Genomic DNA, 18,149 nt, shown 5'->3' on the forward strand with positions numbered 1-18,149 from the left:
AGACAATACCAACAATATGAAATCACTATCAAACCAGATTCTGAATTACCAAACATGCTATAAAGTTCTTCCTAAAGGCTTTAGGATTATACCTGCGTCCGTCGTCAGCCCGCTGATGATGTCTCGATCTCAGTTCACCGACCCCCCCTCGAGTCGACACTAGCTCCGAAACTTCCCGACACCAAAGTGCCCTAGAAACTGGCTAGAAAACCTAAGGTAAAAGACTAGAACTCTCTCTCTGAAGGATGCGGTGTAGGAAACAAAAGAATTCGGCTTCCATTCCGGACTAGTTCGGAAATTCGAATCAATCTTATCTGCCACATGTCAGAATCTCATTCGTCTGGTTGGATTTCTCGAGATAACGTAATCGGAAGTAGATCGGGTTATCCATTTAAAATTCGGTGGATCCAACAGATTAATCCCAAATTATCAATTCGTTAATAATACTTAACTAACAACTCTTTAATTATCTCTTAATTAATACTTCATTCAAAATAAGAATTCGGGTCATTACATATTTTGATATGAGCAAGTGAAACAAGTCATTTTCTGTGAGCTAGAAGTCCAAGTTTGAAAGCAAGGATTTGAGAGAAGATTAATTTAGAGTTTATAGAATGGTTATGATATTATTGAGAATCTAACATAAAATCTTTTTTGCTCTAAAGTTATTTTAATATGAATGCATCATGATGTTTCATGAAATTATGGTTTGCCTTTTTTGTAAATCACCAGCTGGATTTTTATAAGCACAAATTTTTTACGAGCTTTATTGATGGTTACAACATTTGTAATATATGTCTTTCGTATAAAAGTGAAGTAAAAAGTGTTTCATATAGTCCCTTGTCATATTCATGTTTTATTAGGACTTGAATGTGTTTGTTGAGTCTTTAGACTCACTATATTTGGATGGTGTATGTGTGAACGGAGAAGTAGATGGGATAGATGGTGAACATGACACGGAGTATATCACGGGAGAGAAATATATATGATGTGTAGTTTTATAACCCACTTTCCACTAGTTTTAAAAGATATGTATTTTCTTTTAGTTGGATGCAAGTTGCTTAGATTTATTGACATTGAATCATGTGCACTTCTATGCATGTTTTTCTTGTGTGTCGTAGAACATATTGAAATTAGTTGAAATTCACATTTTTAAGGTCGATAAACAAAGCATGTAGCGAGATGACATCGTTTTCTAGCGCTGACTTGCTCTCCGTGATGACAAACAACATTGGCTCGCTATTTTGTAGCAATGTATCACTGCACGTAACTCGCCCGTAGGTTCCTTTACGTCGTCAGGGATTGAAATAGGAAGTTAGGAAGGAATCCTAAACCTGTGGTGAGAATATCGTCTTGGTCAGTGTTTCATCGATAAACCCTCTGACTAACTCTTCGTACTTATCTACTGCCCATAAAAATAATTTTTAAGCATAAGGCATACATAGAGTTAAATAAATTTTCAAGTACGTGACATACATGTTAGTTTGTTGATGATCCAATGTAAAGAATGGTAATTATATAATTAATCCAATTTATTTATATAATTAATTTATTATAATTTAATATAATTTATTTATACTTTTCAATATATAATAATTTCTAAAAATTATTTTTAATTTAACCATAATTAACAATTAGAAAAATTAAAAGTAATCAACTAAGTTAAACAATTGTTTCACGTGCACATATTGTATTTATTTTAGAAAATAACGTTTTTTCTCCATATTTTTTCTTATTTTTTTTTATGTATTAAGTTTTAAATTTTCAAATTTGATTTCGATGTATTAATTTAATAATAATAATAAAAACTGTTAATTTATCCAATTTCACAAGAACGAAATAAGACTAAAATAACTGGAATATTCAATATATCAAATCAAATTTCCACGCCAATTTTCTCCGACAAAAGTGCGAAATGCTGCTGCATTGCGTCTGTTAGTAGTGAGGAATCCCCAAAAATTGAAGAAATTTTGAGAAATTTGCAATGGTGTCGGCCAAAGGTAAGGAGAAAGTGAGTGACAGTGGTGGGAAGGGGAAGAGAAAATTGAGCGGCGGAGCAGACGATGATAAAACTGGACGGAAAAGGAAGAACCGAAGCGGAGCGTTGAAGTTCTTTGATGATGCGTCATTCGAGGTCGACATGGATAGTGATGACAGCGACGACGACGACATGTTCGATTCCGGTGATTATTTGTCAAAAAGAAAAAAACTAAGATCTGTACAATCCTGTTTCCTGTGGCTGTCTGCGTTCTAATTTTTTTGTGGGTTTTATTTTAGAATAAGCGTTAAGTTAAGGGTTTTTTGGGAGTTTTTGTTTGTGTTGTTTCTAGTTTAGAATTGTTTTTTGTATGATTGATTGTATTTTTTTTGGGTTTGCGACATTGTGCTCGAGGGTCCGTCATTTTTTTCTGTAATTTGAAATTGTTTTGGGTATTAAGATTTTTAATGATTGAAGTGTGGTTTTTCAATTTTCCGCTGTTCTCTCCTCTGGACTTCCTTTTGGGTATATGCCTATGTGCTATTACGCGCATGTACAAGATGGTTTTTGTTTGCAATTTTTCAAATGTGTCCATTCTCGAAGTTGTGAGGAAATTATTTTGCACCTACATTTATTTGACGATTTTCCTAGAGAACATTTTTCCAATTAAATTTAGCTTTATATGCATTTAACTTTTGGGAAGTATGCATGAATCTTTGGTGGCTTTCAATAAACTTCTTGAGTCATTCTCGCCAATTTACCCAGCATGCTTGCATTTTTCTGCCTACAACTTTTGTCCTTTAAGTTTCTTTTTCCAAATTATAATGTCTGAATGTCCAAATCTATCAACTAAACCATCTTTTGTAAACTCACTGGAACTCCTTAGGAAGCTAATAGCTGGGTTGGTTCTCTGTATGGGCTTAATTTAAAGGCTTGGATGCGTGTTATCTGAAATAAAATTGTGATCAAGATAGTTTTTTCTTCTTGTATCAGGCATTGTTTTTCCTATTCAAAATACTTACTGTTTTGTCTCAATTTGGAACAGATTTTTCTGAAGATGAATTTGCACCAAAGTCTGATAACAAGAATGAATCCGAGAAAGCCCAGCCCGTTTCTTTCATTCCTAAAGAGGAGGTGATGAGTGAGGAAGAGTTTGAAAGAATGATGGAAGAGCGATATAAACCCGGAGCTGGTTTTGTTACTCATGCAGAAGACACTTATGATCGCAAGAGATTGTTTGAGGGGAACATGCATGTGCCATCTACCAAGGATCCAACAATCTGGAAAGTCAAATGCACGGTATATTTTGTAAACTTGTGGGACATGCTAATTCAACATTTTGAAGTTTGTTTTGTGCCACTTCCTTTTTTCTTCCTTTAAATTTATTGTAAACAAATTTCTCATAGGTCGACCGCGAGAGGTATTCTGCATTCTGTCTTATGCAGAAATATGTGGATTTGAAATGTTTGGGAAATAAGCTGCAGATAATTTCTGCATTTGCACCTGATCATATAAAGGGCTTCATATTTATTGAAGCTGACAAGCAATCTGATATCTACGAGGTGCTCTTCCTACTCTTTCTGCACTCATTTTGCTTGAACGTCTTGTTGTTGGCTCAGGGTTGGGATTGAGTAAGTGCTGATCCATTTGTTTATGAAACCATAGGCATGCAAAGGGCTTTGCACCATATATTCAACTAAGTCAGCACCTCTTCCGAACAGTGAAATGTCTCAGCTGTTGTCTATGAGGAGCAAGTCTTGTGGAATTTCTAAGGGCATGTGGGCCCGTGTAAAGAGTGGGAAATACAAAGGTGATCTTGCTATGGTACGTATTTGTTCCTGTACTGAAATGGTTAAATGCTCTTGGTTCCTTATCTTGGTGTACATCTTTCCAACATGCTATTGGCAATCCTTGTTATCATTTGTCCGAAAATCTTGTGTAATGTTTCAATGATTATTCTAGGTTGTAGCTGTGAATGATTCTCGGAAAAAGGTGACTGCAAAGCTGATTCCAAGAATTGATTTGAAAGCAATGGCTGGAAAATTTGTAAGTTGATTCTTTCTACATATTTTTTAATTTTTACACGATTTTACCCTTTTTATTCTACTTTTTGGAAGAAATTTTCACTTTCAAGATGATGAATTTAATGTTTTTCAATTTGAAATTTGTTAATTTTTAGGATTAGCCTATATTGAAAGTTTTGAACTAAATTTACCACCTTTCGACTGTTTCCAGGATTTTTGTGAAGATTAAACTTATCTGAATTTGTAGCCTGTTTTTCTTCTGTCCTTTTTAATCTTCCCTCGAGGAGTTGGTTTTGATGGCTGGATGAAGGCTATATTTTGTGCCTCATCATCTTCTTTTATTTGGTTGAAATAAGTGAGATTATTTGATTTTTAAACACGCCTACTCCGTTGCATGATCTAACTAACTTGGTTATATTATGTCAGATATGACATTGAATCTTCATTTCAACTGGCTGCTGCATTACAACTTTGTGAGCTGATAATATGTTGATCACTTTTTTCTTTTCGTTTTTTGGGTGGTGGTGGTGGTAGACTAGTAGTTGAATTCACTTATTGCCTAGTATGAGTTTTCCGCTTACTCTTCATTTTCCTCAGTAAAATTTGTACTAGACCAAGAGATTTGCTACATGATCCTGCAACCACACAAAGTTGTTCACTTATGAATCATATTTTTTTATGATGTTAGTAAAGATATCTCTTATTTTTCGCCTTGTATGCATGTGTAGGGTGGAGGCATTCCTGCTAAGAGGACTGCCATTCCGGCACAAAGACTGATCAGCTCTAGTGAACTTGAGTAATTTGGTGTTCAATATTTTATTGCACTGTGTTTACGGTCTAGTCTTTAACATGTTACAAATGCAGGGAGTTCCGCCCTCTTATTCAATATCGCCGGGACCGTGATACTAATGAGATGTTTGAGTTTCTTGATGGGATGATGCTAAAGGATGGTTATTTGTACAAAAAAATACCCATGGACTCATTAAATTATTGGGGTGTGGTTCCTACTGAAGTAGAGCTCTTGAAATTTGAGAGTTCAAAAAAGGATGAATCTACTGATGTACAGTGGCTTTCTCAACTTTTTGGTGAAAAAAAGAAACAGCAGGTTCAAGATGTAAAGCTAGACCAACGGGGTGGGAAATCAAAGGGCCCGTCTAGCTCTGATGGGAAATCAAAGGGTTCTTCTAGCTCTGATGTTGGAACAAGTTTTATGCATGATCTGGTTTTTTTTGGGTAGGTTTCTTGTTGTTATCATGTTTTAGGACTTATTTTTTCTACCTTTTGCATTTGTGGTTTATTTAAAATCTTTTTTACAATCCTGACCTGTGTGCAAGGCGGAGGGATTTTGGTGTTGTCATTGGCTCAGAGAAGGGTGATAGTGTCCAGGTATAAACATTTTACACTTCATAAAAGTAAAACTATAGCTGGTTGAACTGTTTATATATGTCGATCCACCCTGTCTTTGTTCCTTTTCCTTTATTTCAGGTCATTAAAGAAGGCTCAGAAGGACCATCGGTGATCACCATTAAACAAAGTGACCTGAAAAGAGCATCGTTTGATAAGAAATTATTCACTGTGGTAGACCACCTTTCAAACACGGTATCAATTAACGACTGTGTCCGGGTTTTAGAAGGTCCATTAAAGGTCTGGCATTAAACTTCTTATTAGAAAATTCGATTTTTATATTATATTTAAGTTTTGAAAGGCTAATATGCTTAAGTGAATATTAAATTGGCATTGCAGGATAAACAAGGGATTGTTAAAAAGATATACAAAGGGATATTGTTTTTGTGTGATGAAACTGAACAGGAGAATGATGGTTATATCTGCATTAAAGGGCAGCTATGTGAGAAAGTCAATTCTTCTGGCGTTGCATCAAATGCAAAGGTTTGTCTGTATTCAATCGTAAAAACCAGGAATTTTAACTGCTTTTCTTGTTTTGACAGAATACTGTTCTCCCTTACAGTCAAAATTTAACTTGGTTTCAGGGTAGTGAACCTGGGTCTTCAAGCTTTATGGATTTACCATCGTCCCCAAAATCTCCTTTATCTCCTAGCAAATCTTGGCAAGAGAAGGATGATAAATGCAAATGTATGTTTTTTAATTTCAAAATCTGACGTTGGACTCATTTGAAGCTACTGCTTCTTTTAAGCTGTCAAATGTGTTTTTTCGATGTAGTTAAACGCCAGGAAAATGGAATGTTCTCTGTTGGCCAATCATTAAGAATCAGAGTTGGCCCTTTAAAGGGTTACCTTTGTCGAGTATTGGCTGTTCGTCGTTCTGATGTCACTGTGAAGCTGGACTCGCAAAAAAAGATTTTAAAGGGTATGATGAAGCAATATTGATCTTTATCATTATTTTTATTAAAACACCTCTTGTAATGTTGCAGTGAAAAGTGAGAATTTATCTGAGGTTCGAGGAAGAAATCCAGCCATCTCCCAGGGGTAAGGCAGCATTCTGCTTCCGAGTTGAAAATAATTGATGTGATTCTCAATTTTGATTTGGTTTTCCATAGTCTGTGAAAAACTTTTTTGTGCTCTACAGGGAGGACTCGGGGGTTGTAAAACCTTTTGATTTCCTTGAAACACGTGATGGTGCAAGTGGTAATGTGCCTTTTATGGTTTGAATCACTTTATTTTGCATCCACCTTCATGTCTAATAACAATCTTTTTCACATACTTGTTCCATTGACAAAAACATGTATGATATTTGAAGGCTGGATGGATGGGGCAACATTGTCAGCAGAGGTTAACAATTGGAATGCAGGTGGTTCTGATGAAAGGTTGAACTCTTAACTGATGCTCATTATTAATTTTGATTGAACTTCAATTTTCTGGAATATTATTATCATCATGGTGTTGAGAATTTGCACCTGTCTCGTTCTCAAAAACGTTTTTGACTTGAGATTATAATTAGTGAGTGGTCCTTTCTTAAATTATCGAAACTGCAGATCGATTATTTGTAGACAGATGCTTTTATCAACCTTTATCGAATTGTTATGAGAAGATCCCCATTTGACTAATGAAATGGAAGATGTAATACCTATAGCCTCTAGGGAATTGCTTCTTGTATTGAAAATGACTCAGAGAAAAACTGCCTTCACATTTGCGTTTGGGGTTATTGTTGGTTTCCCTTGCTGACATACGATATGGTGTGCTTACATTTTCAGTTCTTCTTGGTCGTCTTTGCCAACATCAAGCTTCTCGGTTAGTTTTGATTATAGGGTATTCTGTTTTGTTATGGGAGCACATCTGTTTGTTCTCGTGCACGAGTAATGTTGATGAACAGAGAAGTATTTGCAGCTTCCAAATGAATCTGGTTCTGTTGATCCTGTAGCTGGTGATGCCATGAAAGGTATGGGTGGTGCATCTTCATATCCTAAAAATCGGATACAGTTTAAATTGCTAACTAGAGGTAGTTTATCCGTGAACACTCCATCTGTCCCTTCTGCGGAAAAAGAGTTTACATAGAACTGTAGAAGATACACCAGTTTCAATTACATGTTCATTTGGTACATGCCATCCTTGCGGCTCTGGAGCTTTTATAGCCATTTCTTTTTTCAAAAGGATAATTCAATTCTAATTTTATAAAAGTAACAAAAGTTGGGTTAAAAAAAAGTTAATCTGGAATTGCTTCATCCATTAGCTTAGATTGCCGAGACTGGTGTTTGGCACTTTAGTCTTGAGAAGCTGCAGTGGATAGTTAATGTCAGCCTTAATTTATTTGGCTAAACTTTCTTTAAGTAGCTGTTTTTACTTTCCTTCTTGAAGATTTTGTTTTTAACTGAGGGTAATCTGGATACAATCCTGGTGGAAATGCATTCATGCTTCTTGTACGAGCCTCTGATTATCATTTCTTTTGGTTTGTTTTTCTTGCACTAAAATGTATTGCAGAAGATTCTGGTTGGCAGATCAAAGCGACTTCAAATCAAAATTCATCATGGGGCGCAGTCTCAGTTGGTGAGAAAACAGTTCCTAATGCTGGGCCAGTTGATGGTTGGGGAACCGGTAGTGGATGGAAGCAAGCTACTGCTGCTGTTAGTGGTGGTACTTCTGATAGCTGGGCCAAATCTGTTGAACCACCTCCTGATAACTCTGACGATGCAGAGAAAAACGAATCTTGGGGGAAAGCTGCTGAGAAGTGGAGCACCGCTGGAGATAACTGTGGAATTAAGGTATCTTGGGGCCAATCTGATGTTTCATCAGATAGACAGAGTGGGGGATGGGGTGATGCAAGTCGAGAACTTAATAAACCAGAAGCAAGTACCTGGAAGAAAGATAGATTTGCATTGCCGGACTCTGCTGTTGCAGATGAAAGTAAATGGAAAAACCAGGATGATACGAAAAAAGATGGTGTGGGAGGCTGGGGAAAGAGTGGGCCTGCTTGGGGTAAAGGCAGAGAATCTGAAATGGAAGGTCCTTCTGAGAAAAACCAGGCGCATTTTCGGCAGAATTTCTCAGAAAAATGGAACGATAAGTCTGCTTCTGCTGGAAACAGTGTTCACATCGGTAGTTCTTCTGGGGACTGGGTTAATTCGGGCAGTGCTAACATAAGTGACGGTCAAACTAAAAACTGGGATACTAAAATGGTGGGTGGAATTGCTACTGAAAAAGGGCAGGCCGACAGTTGGAATAAACCCAAGCCTGTTGGTGTTGATGGTGGATCATCGTGGAAGCAGGATAGTAAATCTTTGTGGGGCAAGCAGGATGGCACATATTTGTCGAACAAGCATGATGGAGGACCATCGTGGAGCAAGCCGAATGAAGGATCTACTGGTGGAAATGAATGGGGTAGCTCAAAACGAAATGAGGATTATAGGCCCAGTGGTTGGAACATGCCAAATGTTTCCAACAATTCTGGCTCATCTGATTGGGGAAAAACATCCACTGGAAATGTAGATGGTTGGAACCAAGAAAGGAAACCAAATGACAATAATAAGCCTTCGTGGACAACTGAAAACACTTCCTTTGATGGTCAGTCTTCTGATTGGAGCAAAAAAGGCAACAGGGGTTCTTATGAAGTTTCTCAGGAGAATAATTTGGCGTGGACTTCGGTTTCCCAAGACAAAGCAAAAGATGGGCAAGGTGGGCAAGTTGCGCAAGTTGGTTCATGGAAGAGCGAAAAGAATGCTGATGGAGGTTCATCTATTGGATGGGGCCAAAGTAATTGGCTGAAAGGTGAAACACCTGATACTGGTGGTAACCAGGGCTCTTCTTGGAGTGGCAAAAGCAATTGGAACTCTGGAAATGGTACTGATAGGAGCAATAATCTAGATGACACGGGCGACGGAGGAAGAGGTGGAAATTGGAGAGGCCGCGGAGGAAGAGGTGATCGTGGTGGTTTCCGTGGTAGAGGTGGATCGGGTCGTGGTGGTTTTGGAGGTAGAGGTGATTCGGATCATGGTGGCTTTGAAAGCAGATGGGGTTCTGACAGGGGAGGCATTGGAGGTAGAGGGAGATCTGACAGAGAGGGAGGATTTCGTGGTCCTGGTGGTTTTAGAGGCAGAGGACGGGGTGATTGGAATAACTCTGGAGGTGATCCGCGTGAGGAAAAGCCCTGCAGCTGGAATAGAGGTTCAAACGATGATTCCGAGGGATGGAAAAGTAGTGGCAACCGAGGTGGTCGGAACTGGGGAGATAAGGAAAGCAATCAGGGAACAAATTGGAATCCATCAACCCAATGTAATAAACCATCTGATAACTCTGAAATGGATACTCGGCAATCGAAGGAATCTAACAAAGGTGGAGGACAATCTGGCTCATGGGGCAAAGCTATATCAGCTTCTTGGGAAACTGCCTCACAAAATGAGTCGTCAAGATGGAGCAAAGCGGAACCTAGTAATGAAAATAAAACTAAAGAATATACCAAGGACAGAGAAACATCAGATTCATGGGGTAAAGCGGTAGCTGGCTCCAGGGAAACCGCGCAAGACAATGCTAGCTTATTTGGAAACTGGAATTGGCCAGAAGCTAGTGATGGAGGGCAGACTAAAGATTCTGATCAGGACAAAAGGCCATCTGATTCTTGAGGCAAAGCTGCAGCTAGTAGCTCTTGGGGTGACGGAAATAGCAAAGGAGGGTGGTCATGACGCCTAGAGGTTACTTCATATACCATGTATCTGTCTTTTGTATGTTTTAAGGGCTTGGGTTATAATGTGTCATCTTCTGTTCATCTGAATATGATGACCAATGTGATTCCATTGTGATTAGTAACATATTTAGCATGGTGGTATACATGTGTGAGAAAGACAACATGCAAAATATGCTGGCATGCTAAGAGATGAAAGTTCATGCAGTCCAACTGGAATTAATGCACCTTACTACACTTGTGTCTTTCAACTTTACATCCTTTGAGGGGCAGTTTCTTAATATTATGGTTTACTTAATAACTCTAATCCTCCTGTTCTCAAACATTTTTCTCACCTTGTGGGGCAGGCAACTTAAGCATATCCCAAAATCGATTGAGTTATTTGAGTAAAACTGTCTTAGATTGGCGCATGTTGTGTTTAAGGTGTAAATTCAGAAACACCCCCAGTTTGAAAAATTACAAACTCCTGATTCTTAGAAATTTTAAGTATGCCCTTGCAATGCTAGGACCTGAAGATACGCATGTGTGAGTGAGGATATATAAATAACATTGCTGGTTTTTCAACTCTACAACTGTTTTTTCTGTCTGTAATTTGCTATTCCCCATATCTAGATCAATAGTCTTATATTTCCAACCTTCGAAGGCATTCTATTTTACTGCAGGTAAAGATGGCCAAGCTCTGGAAATTGTGCTGACCTTCTGTTTAACCTTACAAACTGTTTATTTTGGTATTTTGAAAATTTGATAGGCTCGTAAATATTCGTGGATGTTGGATTTTTGATGAATTTGAAATACATGCCTATCATAACTCTGTTGTTGATGGTGGATCATCCATTTGTGCATTTAGCTTTTTTCTGGTTTCTACATAATGCTATTCTGCATAGGCATCAACTCATGATTGGTGTTACTGTGCTAACGTGCTCCTTATCGTAAGTTCCGCATTCTATGCTTTAATTATTGTTCTGGTAAATAAATCTTAGAATTTATCGGTTTATTGTGCAACCTGAATCATATTTAAAGTTAATCGGAAAAATGGATGGATAAAGTCTTCTTTAATACAAGTTCTTTAGAATTTAAACAATGGCTGGACTTCAATCTGTTTAACAAAATTTTTGTAGACATTTTGAAAGTATTTTGCATCAGTGCTCATTTTTAATGTCAAATGAGTTACCATTTTAGGGAACATCCATGAAGTATCTTTACACATGATCTGCAACTCAATCTGGATAAGAATATTAAATATAAGCGGGGCCTTTGGCATTTCCATTCATTGTCTATTTTTGAATCTTGTCTATTTTTTCTTGAATACCTATGATAATAGCAACAAGATAGAGTAATAATGAGGGTGAGTGGCACTGCATATAATAATCACAATGATTAGAAATGACAAAAAGATCGTGGTGGTTGGAGAAGAATGTGTAGATGTTGTGCCGCTCCCGAATATCATTCCTAAGAAGTCGCCATCTCCGGCAGACCTGCTATCGCCACCGCCACCGCCACCGTATGACATACTAATGCTGTTATCCCTGCATTATAATAATGATGGTGGAAAATTTCAATTTGTTCAAAATTTGAATGATGAAATATGCTTTTCACATAGCATTCTTGATTCCATCTTACGTATGCTTTGTTTTTGCAAATCTAAATTAAGGGGTAAAACCTTCCCTCAAATGTTAGAACCACTAGAAAGCATCTTGTATCGCTTTCAAAACGTCCATGCAAACGACAACTGGGTAGGCCTATGTTAGAAAGTTACATATTTGGATTGAATAAATTGTTTTTCCCCCCTCAGCAACCTTCAAATGTTTAATTTAGATGGTATACCCATGTTAGCCTACTTTTATTTGATCTCAGTCATGAAAGAAATAGAAATAATATTCGACTTGATATTTCAAATTTATAGAGAATCATATATTGATCAAATTGTTTTATATTGTATTTGGATCGATGAATTTCAAATGTATTCAACTGTATTTTTGTTATTTTAGATAACCAAGACCATAAATTTCAAATTCACATTTTTCATGATTATATGGTGTTTCAAATTCAGTAATGATGTCATTTTAAATTTATTATTTTTTATAATTAATTAATATGTAAATAAATAAGATATGAATTTAAGATTTGATTTATGGTTTAATTGATACTTTTAAAATTATAAATGGATTTCAAATCTCTTTCCAAATCCAATGCAAAGTGTTTAGAAACATGTCGTCGATCTATTATTAGCGAAACTATTCACATTGGTTAAAGATTCTTTTCAAACTCCATTTTGGGTATAAAGTCCAATGGGCCCAACATGGTATGCATCATCGTTAAGTGGGCCCAAATTACCGATTTGCAATTATAGGGACCACATTTATCGTGACCCACTAAAAAAATGCTAGAATCGCTTTGTTTATCGAGTATTGTCACAATATAAAATAAAATATTATTGAAAAGTGTGTGTGTGTGGGCACAAATTGGAGTTAAAATGATTTATACATACCTGGGGCCGCCAAGAACACCGGCGCTCACGGTGAGTTGGTCGACGAAGACAGCCGCCCGAGGCTCGACGCTAGATGCCTTTGCATATTGGACGCTCCGGCCGGCACCGGAGGGCACAAAAAATGCCCCATTTACCAATATATCACCTTCTGTTCTCCAATTCCATTCACTCCATACATTCTCGTCCGTTTCCACACGTTTTGTCACCTATATATATCATGGTGAAATGAAATTTGCAATAATAAATAAATAATTAAAGTCACGCACACAAACAATATTTTCACGGACAATTCTTTGATTATTCGGTCTAATTTGTTCATATCCAACACATGTGATGGCTACCAAGAAACACTTTTAGATCCATTTAGTTTATTACATTCTAATAGAAAAAAACAAGGATATCACAATCCTAAGAATTCAACTTTTCTAACCATGCCACTTCCCAGGTCAATAAAATATTATTAACCAAGAAAAGTAATAATTTATTAATTCTATGGTTATCATAAAAAGGCATTGAGCACGCGATGCGGGTGTACAATCTTTTTTATTATTATCGATGGACTAAAGTAAAATTTGACAAATTATGAAGGGACTAAATTAATGTTTGAATTGTTGTTTTAAAAAAAATTAAAAGTGTGTGTTGAAATTTTAAAAAAAACAAACAAAAGCGTAATATTAGTATCATATAAGGGTAAAATTGGAAGAAAAAGTTGGTGTCTTTCCTAGTGGTTAGTATCATGTCCTCAACTTTAATAAAATAGAATAGATATATATACATATATTGCATATTTACTGTGTCTATCAATGGAGTGTCACTCATCTGTTAGATATGATGAAACATATCAAAATTACATATCTAATAAATACGCATCATCTCATAGGTGGACACGGAGGTGAGCATATCGAAGTTAGGAAAATTACCTCCTTAGCATTAGGGTCGACCGGGGCAGTGTACCTATTGCCTTGACTATTAATGGTGGGATTAGCGCTGCCACCAATTGCATACATTTCCCATTGTGTAAAATCATTGTTGACAACATGTACGTACCCTCTCCTGCACCTTGGCATCCTTTGCACCAGCCCCTCTCCAAAATGATTAAACGCGATCGTTACCTGCCACATCGAAGCGCTCACGATCAAGATACAAACTAACTCGAAATCGCAAAACAATAAGAGTAACCATTCGCCATGCCTGCATTCCAGAGTCCGGCAAGTACCTATCGTCGTGACCCAACAACATAACCTTGTCGTGGTGTGAGAAATAGCTGTTAGAAATGGTGATGGCCGTGGACGCCATGATAGCATCGATCAATCCATCGGTGCAATGTGACAAGGCACAGTGGTCTATCCATATGTTTCTTGATGAGAAAATCGATATCCCGTCTCCGTCAGATCGACCACGGTGACCTACATGAGTCGGACCGGACCGTATGTCGGTGTTCCCTGATGGTTTGCAGTTGTAGACATGCACATTATGGATGATCACGTTGCTTATGTATTGCAAAGTGATGCATCCGTTACCGGTTATGTGGACGTTGGCGCCACGACCATCGATGGTTTTGTAGCTATTGAATATGAGCTCGTGTTTGAGCTTGATGAGCATGCTGGATTGAAAGATGATCCATAGGGGTTCATCTTGGATGACCGCGTGACGGAGAGTTCCGGGGACAGGGTTCACTGTGTCATGGTCAGATGAGTCGGTTACGAGATAAAAGCGGCCGCCTTTTCCTCCCTGTGCCGCTTGGCCGAAGCCGATGGCACAATCGGCTAAGCGTTGGCGGTTGGCTTCCCAATCGGGGTCGCAGCGCCAACAGTCGTCGATAGGGTTTCCGGTCAGACATTCCGGTGGCTTTGTTAGTAGCATTTGCCTTCTTGATATTGAGTCATTGAGTTTCCTGTAGAAACGTCACAAGAATTTAGTGAAAATATCAACTCTCCCATGATTCAAGAACACAAATATTTCATACACTATTTTTTTATTTTANGCTAGGCCTTACTATTTCCCACCAAGTCACATGGGAAAAATTATATAGACTTGAAAATAAAGGCAAAGAAAGAAACTTGAGAAAATAAAAAAAAGGAGGATATATACTTTATTATATATTATTTGACGACAGATGAGTCCCATTGGCGAAACTGGATATATATAATAAAATATAATATAATATAATATAAAAATTGTTACCCAACGTTCATCCAATAATCGCTTATTTTGTGAATTGACGAATCGACAAGAAAGCAATAAAAATGAAGAAGGGAAATCAATTAGAGGCATCAGAAAATGGACCCTACATGGTATTTTCATCTGTTTTCTGCAGGAAATGGATAAAATGACAACGGAAACAGAATAATGCACACAAAAAAAAAACCTTGGAAATGGAATCTATATGTCAAATTTGCGAGTACCCTGCTGCTAGTTCGTATTCCATTTCTTGAAATGCTATTGAGCACCAAGAAATCAAGAAACAATGTTCAAAACTTAATGTAAACTAATAAAAACAACACATGGTAGGGGAAGTCTTTAACAAAAGAATAAAACCAATAAAAACTCAGCAAAACCAAGTTGCATTTTAGCCTAAATTTTGAAGACTCTCGAGCATTTTGTCCTAACAGTGATTTCCCATATCATAAACTTCCCAAATAACCAAAAAAAGATAGAAAATGTAGCACTACACTCTTTTCTTGAGATATCCCAACTTTTCTGCCAAATAGAGGAATTAACCACACAACAAAATTCCCAAAATGGTCAAAACAACAAGACAGAATCTTGATCACTCTTCTTGCAAAATGTGTTCAACATGTGGGAACAAAATAACTTTTACCTTTGCACTTGTTGAACCACAGCCTCAGGGTTTGGGTGCTGATGTGGGACAGTGAGATTCAAGAAATCAGAAGCTGCAGCAGAAGAAGAAATGTAAATGAAGAGGCAAACCAAAAGAATGCTGTTTTGGGGAAGCATTCTTTGAAGAAAGAAGGGAAAGAAAGACAATGGGGGTGGTGAAGAGTATATGGTTTGCTATTGTAGAAATTGTTTTGATCTGTTTCTGTAAAGGATACACCAAAGAAAGGAAGAGATTTCTTTCTTGGCTATTGAATGGGGGATTTGGGATATCTAACCATTACAAGAAATTGTCTGTTATATAGTAATCATTCTTTTAATTTGGGATTGAGTGGAAGGTTGTGTGTGTGTTTGTGTGATCTTGTTTTTCTTAAGAGCTTTTGGGTTTTTGCAAGATGAAAAAAGGGGAGGGACTCTGTTCAGATTTGGAGGGGTGGCTGTTATGGGGACATGGGAGCGGTGTGTGTGTGTTTTGTGGGTATTTGGTGTGAACATGTTCTGTTTATGGCTGCTCTTTTCTTTGTAACAGATTCCTACCTTGCTAGCCATATATATATACATATATGTATATTATTTAAAAAAAATGTCTGTAATATTATATATATAGTATTGTAATGATGGATTATATAATATATTACAATTTTATAGTTTTTTTTATTACAAAATTCAAGTTATGGTAAATGTACCATAACTTGAATCTTTTAATATACATGTAGATAGTTGGGAGATAAACTTGAAATACAAAAAATTTTGACATAAAAAAATATTTTTGACATAAAAAATAACATTTTTCATAAGTTAAGTCGGTTCGAAAATCCTTACCACAAAATTGAGCGGCGAGACGATCTTTTTTCACAAATTATCATAAGAAGTTTTTTGTCCAAACAAAAAATAAATCTTTTTTTTAAAGAAAAAAAAACAAGCATCACGAAGAGATAGCCATACCTTTCAAAATCTAGTGTAGTGTGCTGACTTTCTTTGCCTAATGGCGTCATGGTGAAAATCAAAAGATGCTACTAATTTTAATTGTTTTTACGTATTTTTATTCATGAGACAGGTCAACAATACCCATATTTATAATAAAAAGTAATATTTTTGGCATAAAAAGTAATATTTTTCATTGTGACCAAATAGAATATATGACTCACAAAATTGATCCGTGAAACCGTTTCACATGAATTTTTGTAAAAAAAATAATATTGAACACTTAGTTTGATGCTATATATAGTAAATTTAAATTTTTATAAAAATTATATTTTAAAATATGAATTGTTAATATTAAGTATGGATTTATTTCACAAGCTTGCATCACAAGTAGGCCAACACTGTGTATTAATGTTGGGATCCCATTTAGACTTTTAAATTAATGATCAATGCATGAAAAGTGAGTGTAATATTAGAGTAAGTTTCTTGTGAGACGGTCTCACGAATTTTTATCTATGAGACGGATCAATCCTACCTATATTCATAATAAAAAATAATATTCTTAGCATAAAAAGTAATATTTTTTCATGGATGACCCAAATAAGATATTCGACCCACGAAATTGATCTGTGAGACCGTCTCACAGCAGTTTTTGTGTAATATTTATATCATTAATTGTTCATATTACTGTCTCATGTAAATAGTCTTATTTTATTTTTTTCTTTGTTCTAAATATATAGTCCAATTTTTATATTTAGTAATATTTTTTCTTGGTTTTTATTAATATATAGTCCAATTGAATATATGAAATTGGAAGTTTTTTTTTTGTTCTATTGATTTTTTTAATCTGTGTAAAAAGACAAATAAATCTATATATTTGGGACATAGGAAGATAATAAATATTTTCTTACATAATTATGTTATGGGGATGGGTAATATCACATGTTCCATACCAGAGAAAGTCGCAACAATTTAGAAATGACTATCCATGATAATTTTTTAAAACAATTTTATTTAAGCAAAAACTTGTGTGAGACGGTCTCACGTGTTATATTTTGTGAGACGGATCTCTTATTTGGATCATCCATGAAAAAATATTATTTTTATGTTAAGAGTATTACTTTTTATTGTAAACATCGGTAGGGTTGACCCGTCTCACAGATAAAGATTTGTGAGACCGTCTCACAAGAGACCTACTCTTTTATTTACTGAAAATTCACGATTACATTTTCTGTAATATAAATCATTATAATCGTAAAAAAAACACACATTTTTTTTTATAAAAAATTGTTTTTGAAACAATTAGCCACCTAAGTATGTATCCAACTCAAAATTTGTTTACTAAAATTGGATTATTTTGGCGAAAGATTTATTTTCCACGAATCCTCGTCGGTGAAAACGGCTAATTGATAACTTTGAATATGACAATTGGATTAAATATCTTTAAGTATTATTTATGTTCAATGTGTATATATACATGCATATATGTTGGGTGCAATAATTGTTTTTGAGGATATAATAATTGAAACTGACTCTTGAGCTGCTGTACAGTTTAAAAAAATTAGAATTTCATTACTATTATCAACTACAAATTTTGATAAAACGATCGACTTTCGATTCTATAATCTATTTTATATATATATATATATATGTGTGTGTGTGTGTGTGTGTTATCCTTGGCCAACCTCAGCAAGTTGCACGAAAAGGAGAATAAGATTGTCTTGTATGATTTTTTTTTTGTGTGTAGGAATTTAAGTCTTAGCTTCAAGTGGTATATCTACGTGTATTTTAGTTTAAAGTAATGCTTTAT

The 18,149-nt window shown here is 36.0% G+C and overlaps 2 protein-coding genes and 1 long non-coding RNA gene across 4 annotated transcripts; 1 reads left to right on the forward strand and 2 right to left on the reverse strand.

Moving 5' to 3' along the window:
* Nucleotides 1-1,841: 1,841 nt before the first annotated feature.
* On the forward strand, nt 1,842-10,990 carry LOC140976971 (uncharacterized). Of its 2 annotated transcripts, XR_012175350.1 has the most exons (19): nt 1,842-2,183; nt 3,024-3,277; nt 3,385-3,540; nt 3,644-3,802; nt 3,941-4,024; nt 4,731-4,798; nt 4,867-5,235; nt 5,337-5,388; nt 5,488-5,646; nt 5,746-5,889; nt 5,991-6,093; nt 6,181-6,327; nt 6,392-6,446; nt 6,547-6,605; nt 6,718-6,784; nt 7,172-7,208; nt 7,305-7,356; nt 7,896-10,099; nt 10,974-10,990. XR_012175350.1 is itself a non-coding variant. In XM_073441444.1 (18 exons), exons 1-18 carry the CDS (start codon nt 1,985-1,987, stop codon nt 10,028-10,030), a joined length of 4,299 nt encoding a protein of 1,432 aa, XP_073297545.1. In that variant the 5' UTR covers nt 1,842-1,984; the 3' UTR covers nt 10,031-10,326. The 2 variants fall into 2 exon arrangements, 1 of the variants encoding a protein (XP_073297545.1); XM_073441444.1 differs by lacking the exon at nt 10,974-10,990 and having other exon boundaries at nt 7,896-10,326.
* On the reverse strand, nt 9,838-10,967 carry LOC140976973 (uncharacterized). The gene is made up of 2 exons (XR_012175351.1): nt 10,798-10,967; nt 9,838-10,766 (listed from the first exon to the last, which is right to left on the reverse strand). It is a non-coding gene; the product is annotated as an uncharacterized lncRNA (long non-coding RNA).
* Nucleotides 10,991-11,296: 306 nt separating the features above from the next.
* LOC140976972 (probable pectate lyase 5) lies at nt 11,297-15,946 on the reverse strand. The gene is made up of 5 exons (XM_073441445.1): nt 15,399-15,946; nt 13,769-14,471; nt 13,498-13,689; nt 12,578-12,783; nt 11,297-11,615 (listed from the first exon to the last, which is right to left on the reverse strand). Exons 1-5 carry the CDS (start codon nt 15,533-15,535, stop codon nt 11,399-11,401), a joined length of 1,455 nt encoding a protein of 484 aa, XP_073297546.1. The 5' UTR covers nt 15,536-15,946; the 3' UTR covers nt 11,297-11,398.
* Between the last annotated feature and the right edge of the window lie 2,203 nt (nt 15,947-18,149).

This window comes from Primulina huaijiensis, chromosome 5 (genome assembly GCF_012295235.1).
Source record: "Primulina huaijiensis isolate GDHJ02 chromosome 5, ASM1229523v2, whole genome shotgun sequence".
Lineage (NCBI taxonomy): Eukaryota > Viridiplantae > Streptophyta > Magnoliopsida > Lamiales > Gesneriaceae > Primulina > Primulina huaijiensis.